Source organism: Schistocerca cancellata, chromosome 9, assembly GCF_023864275.1.
Source record: "Schistocerca cancellata isolate TAMUIC-IGC-003103 chromosome 9, iqSchCanc2.1, whole genome shotgun sequence".
Taxonomy (NCBI): domain Eukaryota; kingdom Metazoa; phylum Arthropoda; class Insecta; order Orthoptera; family Acrididae; genus Schistocerca; species Schistocerca cancellata.
The window spans coordinates 454,841,543-454,857,216 of record NC_064634.1 but is presented as its reverse complement, the minus strand read 5'-3'; the positions used below and the strand labels follow the sequence as shown (position 1 = coordinate 454,857,216).

Below are 15,674 nucleotides of genomic sequence, written 5' to 3'. Positions count from 1 at the left end.
AGGTACATCATCGTGCGTGTCGCCCGTACAATGCAATACACATTGGTGTCTCAATGCGCGTTCATTTAAACGTCACTCACACGCCTCCACGCTGCATTTACAGACACATTTCACCCTCGCCATATATGGCGTGCAAACCGACCCGCAAACGGCCGTCGTTACACACTGACATTCCCAACAATCGCGTTTCGTTTCCATCCGTCACGTAACTAACCGGCACCTCCATCCAAAGGGCACATCACCGATCGCACTTCCCCCCCTCGCAGACAGGCAACACCAACGAGTTGTGCGCACGTGCCTCCATTCCACGTCACACCGTGGCCGTACCCCGCAACACGCGACGCGCCCCCAACAATCAAATTCATCGCATCGGCCACCCCACCCCACCCCGTCGCAACCAAAGCGGTAGCTATTGCCGCCGTCCACCCACTCACACACACAACAAAACAAAACAAAACAAAACAAAAACATAAACAACAACAATTCCGCCCTTCCCGCAAAGGCCATTTGGTGGCCCTGAAAAGGGCCGTTTTGCCGCTCTCGCAACGGAGGATCTCCTTCCATTCCAGAGCCACCTCCTTACTTGGAGCTCGTGTACTTGGTCACCGCCTTCGTGCCCTCGCTCACGGCGTGCTTGGCCAGCTCGCCAGGCAGCAACAGCCGCACAGCGGTCTGGATCTCGCGGGACGTGATGGTCGAGCGCTTGTTGTAGTGCGCCAGGCGAGACGCCTCGGCCGCGATGCGCTCGAAAATGTCGTTCACGAAGCTGTTCATGATGCTCATCGCCTTCGACGAGATGCCCGTGTCAGGGTGCACCTGCTTCAGCACCTTGTAGATGTAGATGGCATAGCTCTCCTTCCTCTTGCGCTTCTTCTTCTTGTCGCCCTTCGAAATGTTCTTCTGCGCCTTGCCAGCCTTCTTGGCGGCCTTCCCGCTAGTCTTGGGCGGCATCGCAAACAAACAAGAACGTACGGCAGCAACACCAGCAGCAAGCGCTCCGCTCTAGTCAGCGTCTCCCCACACAGTGGCACCCAGCGTTGAGGAGTGTCTGATGGGTTCATGACCCCTTGTGCTTCAAGGCCCGGGACTAGTAGTCTCTTCCCTTGTTTCTGAATTTGGGTTTATGGATGATGGTTTCGAGCTCGTGGGAAGGAGGTGGTTGGATGTCTGATGTTGGAGAACGGGGTGTTGATCTGAAGTTGAATTTTAAGGGTTGAAATTACGGTGCGTAATCATACGCGGGAATTTGGATCTTGGGTTTGGAGGGATGTTACCCAGGGATTGGATAAGGGCGTGGGGTGATGTTTGTGTCCGTGTGTAAAATGTTTGTGCTTGGGTCTGGATTGTTTGTGTGATCTTCGTGACATTGTGTTGTATGTAGATGTCTGTGTTGGGTAGGAAGCGGGGTGCGTCAGTGGCTATGCGAAGGAATCTGTTTTGCAGTGCTTGAATTCTTTTAATGTGTTTGTCGGCTGTGATCGCCCATATCTCTGAACCGTAAGTTATGACTGGTTGTATGAATATTTTGAATAGTTTGAGCTTTGTTGTCATCTGAAGTCCATTCCCTTTTATGAGTGGGTAGAGGTTGTAAATGAGACCTTGGCCTCGGTTACAAAGGTGCTCCACATGCTTTTGGAATGTTAACCTGGTGTCTAGGGTTATGCCTAAGTATTTTGCGCTGGACCTCCAAGGAATTATTGTTCCATTGAGGCTCAGTGTAGCATCATCTGGGATTCTTTTGTATGTGAACAGTATTGCTTGGGTTTTATCTGAGTTGATAGTGATCTTCCAACGGAGTGCCCACCTGTGGATATCTTGCAGGTGCTCTTCTAATTTCCTGGCAATATATGTGAGGTTGGAGCTGCTTCGGAAGATCGCTGTGTCATCAGCAAAAAGGGCTAGCTGCCCCCCCATCTGGTGTGGTATGTCATTGGAGTATACTGAATATAGTGTCGGACCCAGGACGGAGCCTTGGGGTACCCCTGCAGCAATGGCCCGGGATTGGCTGTTACACTTGTCCAGTGCAACGAAAAATTTCCTGTTGCTGAGGAAGGAGTGAAGGATGTGGATGATATGGAGGGGACAGTGGTAGTGGAGGAGTTTAGAGATTAGCCCCGTGTGCCATACCTTGTCGAACGCCTTTTGGATATCTAAGAATATGGCACCAGTGCTATGGCGGATTTGGCGGGCATTGCATATATGCTCAACCAGCCTCATCGTTTGTTGGACAGTGTTATGGTTGTTTCGGAAGCCAAACTGTTGGGGAATGATGATGTTCTGTTCGGAGAGGAAGCGTTGGAGGTGTGAGAGGATGACTCGTTCAAGGATTTTTGAAGGACAGCTTAGGAGGGAGATCGGGCGGTAGTTTTGGGGGAAAAGGAGGTCCTTGCCTGGCTTTGGTATAGTAATAACTCTGGCAACTTTCCATGGCTTGGGAAAGTATTGAAGTCTGAGGCAGGCGTTGTAAATGTTGGTGAGGAATTGGATGGAGATTGGGGGTAGGTGTTTTAGGTGCATGGGAGATATTTTGTCAGGGCCTGGGGATTTTTTATTGTGGAGTGATTTGATATGTTCGCATATTTCGTCGGAGGTGACGTCTGGAAAGTGGGTTGCTACAGGGGCCCTGAGGCCTCTGGTTACACTTCTGATTGTTCTTTCCTCATGTTCATCTGCTTCTGCGTCGTCGGTTTCTGAGGTGGTGAACTGGCGCTCTAAGGTTTCGGCCATAGCCTCTGCCTTGCCCTGGGCGTCGTAGACCAGTCCGTTCGGTCCATGTAGGGGCTTGTTTGCAGTTTGAGGGGTTTTTCTGGCTTTGGTGATGCGCCAGAACTTCTCTGGGTTCCCCTCGGCTTCCTGCAGTGTTTCATCCCACTTCTGGATTTTGTGCTGTTGTAATTCTCTCCTTATTTGGCGGCTGAGTTGGTCTACATGACGTCGGTCAGCTGGGTCACGGTAGTCCTGCCATCTCTTCCTGAAGTAGCGTTTGTCTGCTAGGAGGTTTTGTAATTGTTGCGGGAGGGTGGATCTAGAGGTGTGGTGGGTGATAGTGGTTGTGGCTTTTCGGCTGCTTTCTGTGATGGCTTCTGTGAGTGATTTTATAGCCTGATTTATTGCTGCTTTACTGTTTAGATTTGGGTTATCTGGAGTGTTGTTTACAAGAAGGGCGTTGAAGCGATCCCAGTTAGTGTGTGATGATTTGATGGTTCGCCAGGGATCCACCTGTTGGATATTGTCGTTTAGGGAGAGGAGGACAGGATTATGATCGGAGTCTAGGTCATTTATTACGGAGAGGGAAAGGTTCCAGGGTATGTTCTTGACGAGAAAGAAGTCTAGGATGTCGGGGCGGAGTTGGTGGTTATAGTGGAAGTGGGTTGGGGTGTCGGGAGCTGCAACAATTACGTTCCTCGTATCTTGTAGGAAGTTGTGGAGGATCTGACCATTCCTGTTGGTGGTTCTGCTGTTCCAGGAAGGGTGCTTGGAGTTCCAGTCACCCCCAAGTATTGCAGTGCGTCCTAGGTCTAAGAGAGCTTGCAGGTCTGCTGGTACTATTCGTGCTCCTGCTGGTGGGTTGTAGATTGCCGCCAGCACTACTGTCCTGCCTTGTATGTCAAGTTCTATGGCTGTGGCTTCTGCTCTCGTGAGGTTGGGGGTGTTCAGCCGTCTGTGGGTGATCCTGTGTTTTATTAGTATGGCCGTGCCCCCGCCGGGGCGGTTGACACGGTCATTTCTGTAGGTGATGTAGTTTCGTATTTTGATCCGTTGGTCAGGTTGGAGATGGGTCTCTGAGATGAGTGCTACGTCTACTCTGTGGGTGTCTAAGAATTCTTCCAATATCTGGCGTTGTGGTAGAACGCCATTAGCGTTCCATGTTATAATATTGAAGGGTTTTGTGTTATTAATCTGAGCCATAGAAGAAATCTATTGCTGCTGTAAATAGGATGCTGACTTTTGAAAAGGCATCTGGAGCCTGTCTGATTTCTGCTATTGTCTTTTGGACAGTGTTCACCACCTTCCTGATGTTGACTTGTGAGATGAGGCCTAGAAGCATCTTCACGTCGTCACCAAATCCTGAGGGGGGGGCAGCGTCTGAGGTTTGCTGTTGTTGTGGCTGCTGGTTGTCCTGTGATGTTGAGGCAGCAGGGTTGAGCCACGGGTTCCTTGGAGTTCTCAGACCTGGGAACTGTTTTGGTTCTGGTCGGAATTCCGGGTTCTGTCGTGTGGAGGCCTGAGTCCTTTGCCTTCGTGCATTCCAGTCTGTCAGTAGTTCAAGGAATTTCGGGCATTTACGGTAGCTGGCGGTGTGCGCCCCACCGCAGTTTGCACATTTTGGCGGAGTTTTGAGTGCTTTTTTGCACTCTGCTGTTGGGTGATTTGCTCCGCATTTTACGCAGCGCGGTGGCATCTTACAACACCTGGAGCCATGGTAAAACTGTTGGCAATTGTGACATTGCGCTGGGCCCTTTGGGGGTCTGTAGGATCTGACTGTTATCCCAAGGTGTAGCAATGAGCGGAGTAAGTAGATCTTTTTCCCTTCTTCTGTGTTGTCTAGTTCTACCATGAATTGCGCTTTTGGTCGTCTGGTTCCGTCGCCAGTTGGTTCAGACATCTGTGCAACCCTGTGGACGGGGAGGTTGAATGCAGTGAGGCTTTCGTGGATCGTTATGGGGGACATGTTGATCAGGAGGCCGTAGATGACCACCTTTAAGGGCTTGATGGGATTTAGTTCATGTGTATAGAACGGGATTTTCTCCGCAGTTAGTAGCCTGCAAAGGAGGTGGTAGTCTTCTGCTTCAGTGAAGTTGTATGTGATTTTCTCTTTTGAGGATTTTGAACGAAGGTTGCCCTTCATTTTGGGTTTGATAGTACGTAGTATGTCGAGGTAGCTTGTAGTATTGAACACTACTATCGGTGGAATCAGAGGTTTTACTGGTTTTGCTGTTTGTGGAGTTTGTCTGTTGTCTGATGCCACACCCTGAAGGGCAGCGAACCTGTTGGATGTCGGGACGTTAGGGACTGTTTCCTCGTCCATTTCGGAATCTTCTGGTAGTGCCACGTCAGCTGGGTCTATTTCTGGTGTCTCTTGCGGCGGGACTTCTGAGACTTTCCGTTTCGGCGCTGTATTGCCGTCGGAAGTACCAGCGCCGTCGGAATACTGGTTTTCGGCGGGTGCCTTGCGTTTTATTTCTGACCTCATTTTCCCCATCTTCCTACCTTTCGTGTGCGTGTGTGCGTCATGTGGTGTGAGTGTGAGTGAGTGGGGGGGAAGTGGGGGTTGGTCTGAGTGGGTTGGGGTGGCCCTATCGGCCGTGGAATTCGCGAGGAATTCCGCGGCGGAAGGGGAGTAAGTCGGAAGGGTGGTGGATGCTCTTTCTGGAATTTTGATCTGACTTTGCCTCGGTGTACGCGGGCTGGTCCCACGTGAAGGGGGCCCTGGCACACAAATTCCCTAGCTAACAACTAGAGTCTGGCTAACCCAGAATCATCCTACCGCGATGAGCATCATGAACAGAGCAATTCGCGAACACGACAATTTTGCTGGCTCACGCGCTCGCATGCGAGACGCAAGCCACGTCTGAACGTCGTCGTCTTCTCGCCCACGTGGTCGGAGTAGTCGGCGCGCCTCAGCGCGGCAGCGCAGACAAAGGCAGCGAGCGGACAAAGGCGGCGGCAAGCACACGCGCGCCAGGCAGCAGGAAGCTCCGTTCAGCGCGGAGTGGAGCGGCCGGCGGCACCCAGCGCGCCCCGCCGCCGCACCTTTACCAGCTCGCCCCGTTGCGGCCGCCGACCAATGGGCCGCGAGCGCAACCGGCCGCCGCACCCGAGAGCATAAAGGACCCCCACCCCTGGCGGCGCCGCCAAGACTCTCCGAGTTGCGATGTCGAGGCGAGAGGACGTGTTTGACGATCGAGCGAAGGGTGTGGCGGATCGCCGCTCGTCGGGGTCAGCTCAGGCGACTGAGTTGCTCCCGGCGGCGGCCCCATCCGGCCCCCCACTTATGACGAACCGGCTTTCGACACCTGACTACGACAGGACTGACTCTTCGGATCATGCCGCGCGCACTCGTGAACGAGTGTTCATCCTTATGAATAAACTCGCCCATGGGGGCCCCTACCCTGGTCGAGAGGCCGACGAGGCGGCTATATTCGCCCTCTGTAAAATACAGACGGCAGCCGCTCTACCGCACACGAGGCAGCAGGTGTTGGGTGTGCCACCGAGAGCCCCGCCGGTTACATCGCATTTGCTTGCGGTCCCGGCGGCGGCGGCCTCGGCGGGAGTTGCGCCGCTGGTCTCGACCACTCAAGAGGTCGATGTGCCCCCGGTTGCCCCCCTGGCCCCCGAAACACAAGAAGAGCCCGTGGCTGCGCTAGCCGTGGCCACCGAGATGGAGGACGTCGATCTGCCCGACGCAAATCTGGCTGAGGCAATTGCCGAGTCAGAGCGTCGTGACACTGACCCTGACGCTGCCCGCGCGCCCAGAAAGCGCCGGGCTATGACAAATGACGATTCTGACACTCCCTCACAGACATCTGACGCAGCGAGGCCGCGGAAGAAGGCCCCTAGGGCCTCCCGCACCTCCACCACAGAGTCTGGGACGACTATCGCGGGCTCCTCCCGGAGCACCGCCAAGCAGAAACCGACGAAGACAACGCGGCGGTCCACTCGTCCACCTGCCGCCTCCCGGCAGCCGGACGAGGACGGTTTTGTTGCCCCACCCCGGCGGCACACTGCCAGGGCTGCTGCGCTGCAGCAACCGACCCCGCTGCCGACCGCCAACGCGTTTGCGAGCGCCAGCGTAGATGCATTGGACGATGGCGCCGCGCCCCCGGCGCCTGCCCAAAAGAAGCCGCCGCCTATCGTCATCCAATGGGCTGGCGAGTACAAGGAGTTCCAGCACAAACTGGACAGGGTGGCCCCGTCCGCCGCTGTCAAGAACGCTGGCCGTGACCTCTACAAGGTCACGGTGTCGTCTAACGACGAGTACCGCGCGGTGATGGACGCCATCTGTAAAGATGGCCTCCCGTGCTACACACACCCCTCCGAGCCGCTCAAACTTCTGAAGGTGGTTTTCCGCCACCTTCCACTCAAGTTTGGTGCGGACTACCTTCGCGAGGAGCTCGAGGACATGGGCTTCGGTGTCCGGTCTACCGGACTGATGAAGTCCCCGCGCACGCACCGTGACATGCCACTATACCAGGTTGTCCTCGTTGACAACCTGGAAAATCGGAAGATTTTTCAGGTGCAACGGGTCGGCCGGGTCAAGGTAGCGGTGGAACCTCTCCGGGCCAAAGGCAAGAGGGCCCAGTGCTTTTCCTGCCAGCGGCTCGACCATGTCTCCCGCTACTGCTCCATGCAGCCCCGCTGCGTGAAGTGCGCGGGCCAGCACGAGAGCAAGTCCTGTGGGCTTGCCAGGGAAGACAAGCCGACGTGCTGCAACTGCGGCGGCACGCACGTCGCTAGCTACAGAGGCTGTTCGGCCTTTAAAAGGGGCCGAAATCAACCGAGAGGAGGGGCTGCGCCCTCTCGTAAGGTGCACCCGTCCACCAGCTTTGCTGCCGCCACCAAGGGCGGCCCGTCAGCCTCCACCGCCCGACCTTCGGCGCAGGCGGAGGGCGAGACGCAGCAACCGACCGCGCCGTCCACGGCTTCGCCCGTGGGGGTGGCAACCCCTGCGCCCTCGCAGAGCGCGCGAGTTGCCGCCCCGCGCAGGCGTCGTCGGCGCGCGGGCCGGGCCACACCTGCCGTTGCGCAACGGACTGCCGCCAACACTCTGCCGCAGCAGAGGACGGCACCTCGTGCTGTGCCGCAACCGAGATCGACTGCTGATGCTCCACAGCAGCCGTCTACTTCGGATCGGCCGCAACAGGCCGCCCCAGTGGTGGAGGCCGCCCCAGAGGCCCCCACCGCCCCCTTGGCTGCCGACGCAGCCGAGCTCCGATCGCTCTTGCGGTCGTTGAGTCAGCTGCTCGAGCAACTCCCGGTGCTAGTCACCGCGGTCACGTCGGCCCTTCAGGCCGGCGTTGCAACTCCACCGCGCCATGGATAATCGCCATATCCATGGCCTCACCGTTTGCACATTTAATGCAAACAGTTTGGTCCCCCAACAAGGAGAATTCAGGGAGTTCTTGCGCGACGAGGCGATTGACATCTGCCTCGTGTGCGAGACCTTCCTGAAGCCGGGACTCCACGTGAATGTGGCCAACTATCGATGCTACCGCACCGACAGGTTGACCCACGGTGGCGGGACGGCAATCTACATCAAGGCGTCCCTGAAGCATCATGATGTTCAGCTTCCGCCCCTCGCTGCAATGGAGGCCACTGGGGTGGCTGTCACCACAACGGCGGGGGTTATCACCTTCGTTGCGGCCTATAGGCCGCCGAGGGGAGTACTTCAGGAGGCTGACGTCGACGCCCTGCTGGCACTGCCCGGGAGAGTCTTCATTGCGGGTGACTTGAATGCCAAGCATCAGCAGTGGAACTCTCGCCTCACCAACGCCAGCGGCCGCCGCCTCCTTCGCGCCACACAACGGCATGGCGCTATTGTACTGGGGCCTTATGAGCACACAGTCTTCCCCCATCGCGGCCAGTCAGATGTGCTCGACATCGCCGTGCTCAAAGGTGTTGGGCACTTCACGTCTGCCACCGTTAGATGCGCCCTGTCGTCCGATCACCTCCCGGTGGTCTTCGACATGGACGTCATCGGTGCAACCATGCAGTCCGACCGCCACAACTTCCGAGGCATAGACGAGGCACGCTTTCGTGTCGAGGTCTCTGACCGCCTTGAGGGCGCGCCCGATCCCGATGTGCAAGGGGCTGATGCAGCATTGGCCTTCTTCACGCGGCACACACTGGCTGCTGCGGAGGCGGCCACCCCCAGGCGGCCGGGAAGACCGCGTGAGATGTCGCGCCAACTCCCGCCGCACATCCTCGAGGCGATCACTAACAAGAATCGCCTCTTCCGGGAGTGGCAGCTTACGCGGCTGCCCGAGACGAAGCGCCGCCTCAACAGGGCGAGGCGTGAGATTCGGGCTGCCATCGATGACCATCGCCATAGGGACTGGGCGGGCCTTGTGGCCACCCTAACTACGACGGACGGTAGTGCTTGGAGCACCGCCAAGCGCTTCCTTCGTCGTCGCCAGCGAGTCCCGCCTCTCGATACGGGTGCGAACGTCGTCTGCGAGCCAGATGCGAAAGCCAGCATCCTTGCGGATACGTTCGCGGCAAACTTTCAGCCTGCTGAAGACGCGGTCGATCCCGACCACGTCCGCCTGGTGGAGGACCGCCTGCCGGTCTTTCTCGCTGCACGGGAGGACGACGACTCGATCGAGGAAATCACAGCAGAGGAAGTGGACTTGCAGCTCCGTCGACTCAACCCGAAGAAGGCGGGCGGCACGGATGGTGTCACTAACCGCCTGTTGAGGATGCTTCCGCCGGAGGTGCACCAATCTCTGGCGGACATCTTTAACAGCATCCTCCGCTCTGGGACCTTCCCTTCCGCGTGGAAACACGCGGAAGTGGTTGCCATCCCCAAGAGCGGCAAGGATCCACGCCAGGCCGCGAACTACCGGCCGATCAGTCTGCTCCCGTCCCTCTCAAAAGTGTTTGAGAGGTTGTACGCGGAGCGACTGCTACGCCATGTGACGGAACAGCAGCTCATACCCGAGGAGCAGTTTGGTTTCCGGTGCGGCCACTCTACCACGCAGCAGCTGTTGCGCCTCGTGGAGCAGGCGATGCGAGCGCTGGAGACGCGGGAGTACCTAGGGGCGGTGCTTCTCGACGTCTCCAAGGCCTTCGACTGCGTGTGGCACGACGGCCTCGTGTACAAACTTTTTGCACACGGGGTACCGACGTCGCACGTAGTCCTGCTGCGCTCGTATCTCTCGGGGCGCACTTTTCACGTCCGAGCGGATGGAGGCATTTCCACCGATCGGCCGATTCGAGCGGGAGTACCGCAGGGGTCGGTCCTCGGCCCCCTGTTGTACTCCCTGTACACCGCCGACGCTCCGCGGGTGGCACGCGTGGAGTTGGCACTTTACGCCGACGACACGGCGTTGTTCACCCGCAGCATGAACGCGGCCGAGATGCGCCGTCGCCTCCAGCTCGGATGTGACGCCCTGGGCTCATGGTCCACGAAATGGCGCTTGAAGTTCAACGCTGCCAAGAGCCAGGCTGTAATCTTCAGCAGGAAGAGGCTGCCACCGGACCTACCGCCGGTCACGATCATGGGGGGCCCCATCCCGTGGTCGCGGACCGGCAAATACCTCGGGGTGACGTTAGACAGGCACCTGACGTGGCTGCCACACGTCCGAGACGTCAGAGGGCGGGCAGTGGGGCGCCTTCGTGCGCTCTACCCACTGCTCAACCCTTCATCGCCACTTCCTCCACGCCACGGCCTCACCATGTATCTGTCCCTAGTCCGGCCGGTACTGGAATACGCGGCTGTGGTGTGGGGCAACGCGGCAGCGTCGCACATTGCGACGCTCCAACGAGTGCAAAATAGGGCGCTGCGACTGGCGCTCCACAAGCCGCCTCGCTATCCGGCGAGACTCCTCCATGAGGAAGCTGGAATCCCCCTCCTGCGGGATCGCTTCCGGCAAACCGCCAGGGTGTTCTACAGGAATGCAGAACACTCTGGCAACCGCCTAATCCGTGGTCTGGGCCGCCAGGTCCACCACAGGCCGACGACTCGTTGGCCAGATATACTGCGAGACTAATATCTCGCAGCCTGCTGTCGCAACGAAGGGCGTCCCAATACACGACGCCCAGTGAGGACAGCTCACCCTCTTAGGACACACTGCAACAAATAGATGTCGCCGCAGGAACAGCAGCCCAGCTGCTTAAACTGCCCCTACACCTGGCTTAGGAAGCCAGAGTTTTTGTGCGTGCGTGCGTGCGTGCGGCGCCGCCACTCCGCTGCTCGACTCGCTGCGGCTCGCACCGTCGTTCGTCTCGTCTCGTTTTTACACCACAGCGCATCGCCATGTCCGGACGCGGAAAGGGAGGCAAGGTCAAGGGCAAGTCAAAGTCCCGCTCAAGCAGGGCCGGGCTCCAGTTCCCGGTCGGCAGAATCCACCGCCTCCTGCGCAAGGGAAACTACGCCGAGCGCGTCGGCGCCGGGGCGCCCGTCTACCTCGCCGCCGTCATGGAGTACCTCGCGGCTGAGGTGCTCGAGCTGGCCGGAAACGCGGCCCGCGACAACAAGAAGACGCGCATCATCCCGCGCCACCTGCAGCTTGCCATCCGCAACGACGAGGAGCTCAACAAGCTCCTGTCGGGCGTCACCATCGCACAGGGTGGTGTCCTGCCCAACATCCAGGCCGTCCTGCTGCCAAAGAAGACCGAGAAGAAGGCCTAAACAGAGAGGCCAGGCAATCGGCACGCGGACCCGCCGCCCAGCAGCGCTGCGTGCTCCCCTGCACGCAACGCGCTTTGCCGGCCCGGCTCGGCTCACAACAATCGGCCCTTTTCAGGGCCACCACACAAACCTACGTCCAAAGCAAAATTTCAGTCGTCCTCGCCGCGCTTTGCTTTACTTTACTTTAACTTCACTTCCACAGCCGCCGCCGGCAACAAGACCATACCAACTGCTACGATTGCAGGGGGAGATATTCTGCGAGGTACCTCGGTGTCACGCCTGACATCGAAGTGTCACATAGGGGGGGACTTGGCACAAACGCTCACGCCAGGATGCAGATCCTGTACCCCTGTTCCCTCGACCCCGCAACAGGGGTAGCGATACTGGAAATATGCGCGCCCTGTATGGGGCTATGCAGCCAGATCGACGACGCATCGCCTACAGAAGGGTCCAAAGCAGAGCGCTCTACGACGGGCCTTACACGTCCCCCGCGGCAGACCTGCCTACAACCACCCACAACACGATTCCGCGCCCTGGCAGAAGCGTTCTACGCCACCGCGCGGAATTCAGAAAATGACTATTACGTCTTGACCCTTGGGCAATATGAACACCACAGGGACAGATGTGCAAGACCCGAGTCGCTACTCCAGCAGTAGCACAAACAGAACACATAATCACTCTCAACAAACAGCAACGTCCGAAAAAGCACACTACCAAAGATAAGAACAACACACAGAAAAGAGGAGCAAATGTCCACAGGCGACAATAACCTCCACCAACGGTAGAGGACTAAAAGAGAGAAGAACAAGAAGAGCCGCCGCCATCTTGTCGTCCACAGCCCGTGTGGCCCAACACACACACACACACACACACACACACACACACACACATTTCTCTTGTTTTTGTTTCGTTTGCCTCAAGCACCTCCACGCACGCACAGTCGCCTTCCAAACGACAACGACAGCGTTAAACGAGCGTGTCGACACACCGCCCTCCACTCCCGCGCGCCCCATACAAACGAAACAGCTGATCCGGCCGCCTATGGGCACGCCTTGCCTCGCCAACTCCAACGCCGCCGCAAACACACAGCCGAAACCACGCAAACATTCACCGCCTCTCGCACAACAACAACACACAGCCCGGCGTCTCCATCGATCGATAAACAAAACAAACACACAACGCCCTCTCTCGCACGCACACACACACACACACACACACACACAAGACCCGCTTCCTTTCCTTTCTCCCAGTCACGTCACGTCAGTCAAACGCAAACGAAATGAAGAATGAAAGAAAGAAGGCAGGCAGGCAGGCAGGCAACACACGCAGCAACAACACAGACTCTTTCGCACTTTTCAATTTCCGAACAGTGTGGTGGCCCTGAAAAGGGCCGTTTTCGTCTCTCCCACGGCCGCGGGAAGGCCAACGCGGCACAGCACACCGGCTGCGACGCGCCTAACCGCCGAAACCGTACAGGGTGCGCCCCTGCCTCTTCAGGGCGTACACCACGTCCATGGCCGTCACAGTCTTGCGCTTGGCGTGCTCAGTGTACGTCACCGCGTCGCGGATCACGTTCTCCAGGAACACCTTCAGCACTCCGCGGGTCTCCTCGTAGATCAGACCAGAGATGCGCTTCACGCCGCCCCTGCGAGCCAGGCGGCGGATCGCGGGCTTCGTGATGCCCTGGATGTTGTCGCGCAACACCTTGCGGTGCCGCTTGGCGCCACCCTTGCCGAGCCCCTTTCCTCCCTTGCCGCGGCCAGTCATCTCTTCTAAATCCTCAAAAAAGCTCAAGGCAAGCAAAACGTCTGCTGCAGCGGCTGGCTCCTCACCCGGCGCTAGCGAGTCGGCTACGGTCTGCGCCCGGCGCACGCGCCAGCCCCCCTATATAGACTCTGGCCCGCCCTCCCCCCACCACGCGCAACCGAGGGCATATAAGCGCACCACGGCCGCTGGCGCGCGCCCGTGTCGTCAAGGCAGCACCCGACGCAGCACCTCGCTCGCCTCCACGCCGCTCCGCTAACCGCTACCGCTATGGCCCGCACAAAGCAAACGGCCCGCAAGTCCACCGGCGGAAAGGCGCCGCGCAAACAGCTCGCCACCAAGGCGGCGAGGAAGAGCGCGCCCGCCACCGGCGGCGTCAAGAAGCCCCACCGCTACAGGCCGGGCACCGTCGCCCTGCGAGAAATCAGGCGCTACCAGAAGAGCACAGAGCTGCTCATCCGCAAGCTGCCATTCCAGCGCCTAGTGCGCGAGATCGCCCAGGACTTCAAGACCGACCTGCGCTTCCAGAGCTCCGCGGTCATGGCCCTGCAGGAGGCCAGCGAGGCCTACCTCGTCGGCCTCTTCGAAGACACCAACCTGTGCGCAATCCACGCCAAGCGCGTCACCATCATGCCCAAGGACATCCAGCTCGCGCGCCGCATCCGCGGCGAGCGCGCCTAAACACCGCGCCAGCCGCTGGGCACCGCCCACGCACGCAAACAAACAAAACGGCCCTTTTAAGGGCCACTAACATCACTCCGTCGCGAGCAAACTTTGTCGGTCGCCTCTCGCCCCACAACCACAGAACCAAAGACAAAACACCACTTCCACTTCCCGTCCGTCCGCCACAGCCGCTCTCCTCTGCCAGCTTGCTGGCGCGCGCAACAATCAACATCATCCCTCCCCGGCGCGGCGCACAATACCCATCGGCCGACGCCGTCAACCACACGGCCGGCCGCCGCTTCGTTTCGAAAAGAGAAACAAACAAAAAGCCAGGCACGTCCAACGCCACCGACCCTTTCCCCACATCTCAACGTCCCCCGCCCCCGTTCCATCCAAGAACACACACACACACACACACAAGACAAGACACGTCCGAGAAGACGGCAGGCAGGCAGGCAAACCAAAGTATTCAAACAACATGACAACAAAACCAACCGTCGGCCGGCCGCGACCAAAAACGGCGACAATCAACCGCTACCGCCGCCCGCACCCGCCACCGACCCCCCGCAATCCAACCACCACGGCACGCAAACAGTATCCACACACGGGCATACAGAAACGCCAGACGACACAACCACACCGCAACACAAACACGACAATCACAACCTTCCCGACGTGCTTTGATGGCCCTGAGAAGGGCCGTTTTGGGCCGCGCGTCTGTTGCGCGCCACTAGACGACGGGGACGGGGGGTGCGGACGACGGAGTCAACCGCCAACCCTTCCTTTCCCATTCCTCTCTACTTCTTCTTCTTGGGCGAAGCCTTCGCCTTAGACGGCGTCGTCGCCTTCTTCGGGCGCGGCGCCTTCGGCTTCTTCGTCGGAACCTTGGCGGCCTTCTTCGCCTTCGACGGCGACTTGGCCTTGGCCGGCTTGGCAGCAGCCGCCTTCTTCGCACCGGCGGGAGCGGCCGACGCCGCAGACGCCTTCTTGGCGGCGCCCGCCTTCCGACCAGTCGCCGCCTTCACGCCACCAGCCTTCTTTGCGCCGGCCGCACGGGCGCCCTTCTTCTCCTTGCTGGCCGGAGCGGCGCGCTTCTTCTTGGCACCGCCAGCACGAGCCTTGCCGCCCTCAGCCGCCCCGCCGCCGGCGCCGGCAAGCTTGAAAGAGCCGGACGCGCCCTTCCCCTTCGTCTGCACCAGCTCGCCCGCCACCACGGCCGACTTGAGGTACTTCTTGATAAACGGCGCCAGCTTCTCCGCGTCCAGCTTGTAGTGCGCGGCAATGTACTTCTTGATCGCCTGCAGCGACGATCCGCCGCGCTCCTTCAGACTCTTGATGGCGGCCGTCACCATCTCAGAGGTGCGCGGGTGCGCAGGCTTGGCGCGCGGCTTCTTCGCAGACGACGCAGACTTTGCCTTCTTCGTAGTGCCGGTGGCGGCGGGTGCCGCAGCAGTCTCGTTCGTAGCCGCCTGATCTGCCATTTCGACGACGCGCGTTAACACACAACACAGCGAGCAGCGAGAGCGAGAGGAGACACGCAGCGAGCGGAGCGCACAGCAGAGGAATAGCCGCCTCGCGCCACAGGCCCAGCCAGTGTCGCGGGCGGGCGCGGACGGCCGAGAGAGCGGCCGCCACTCTGCGCGCCGCCGCGCCGCGCCTCCCGCGCTTGCTACCGCCCAACGTCCGACAGCCTGTGCGGAGCAGCCCCACACCTGCGCCACAACCACCCGCGCCTTTCAAACCACCGAGGATGGGGCTACACACAGCCACACCACAGTCGCCAACCAGTCGCCACGGCAGCGCCGCAAACCACGGCCAAACTGCAGCCACCGCGCGCTACAGCCTGGGTCGGCCCGCCGAGAATCGCCGCCCACGCCCAAATGCCGCCCCCACA

The 15,674-nt window shown here is 59.1% G+C and overlaps 1 protein-coding gene across 1 annotated transcript in view; it reads left to right on the top strand.

Moving 5' to 3' along the window:
* Positions 1 to 6,082: 6,082 nt before the first annotated feature.
* The window catches only part of LOC126101491 (translation initiation factor IF-2-like), a 20,415-nt gene continuing 10,823 nt past the window's right edge, over positions 6,083 to 15,674 (top strand). The window contains exons 1-2 of the mRNA XM_049912138.1: positions 6,083 to 6,846; positions 7,546 to 7,955. Coding sequence (XP_049768095.1) covers positions 6,083 to 6,846; positions 7,546 to 7,955 — 1,174 coding nt within the window. The remainder of the gene's footprint in view (positions 6,847 to 7,545; positions 7,956 to 15,674) is intronic.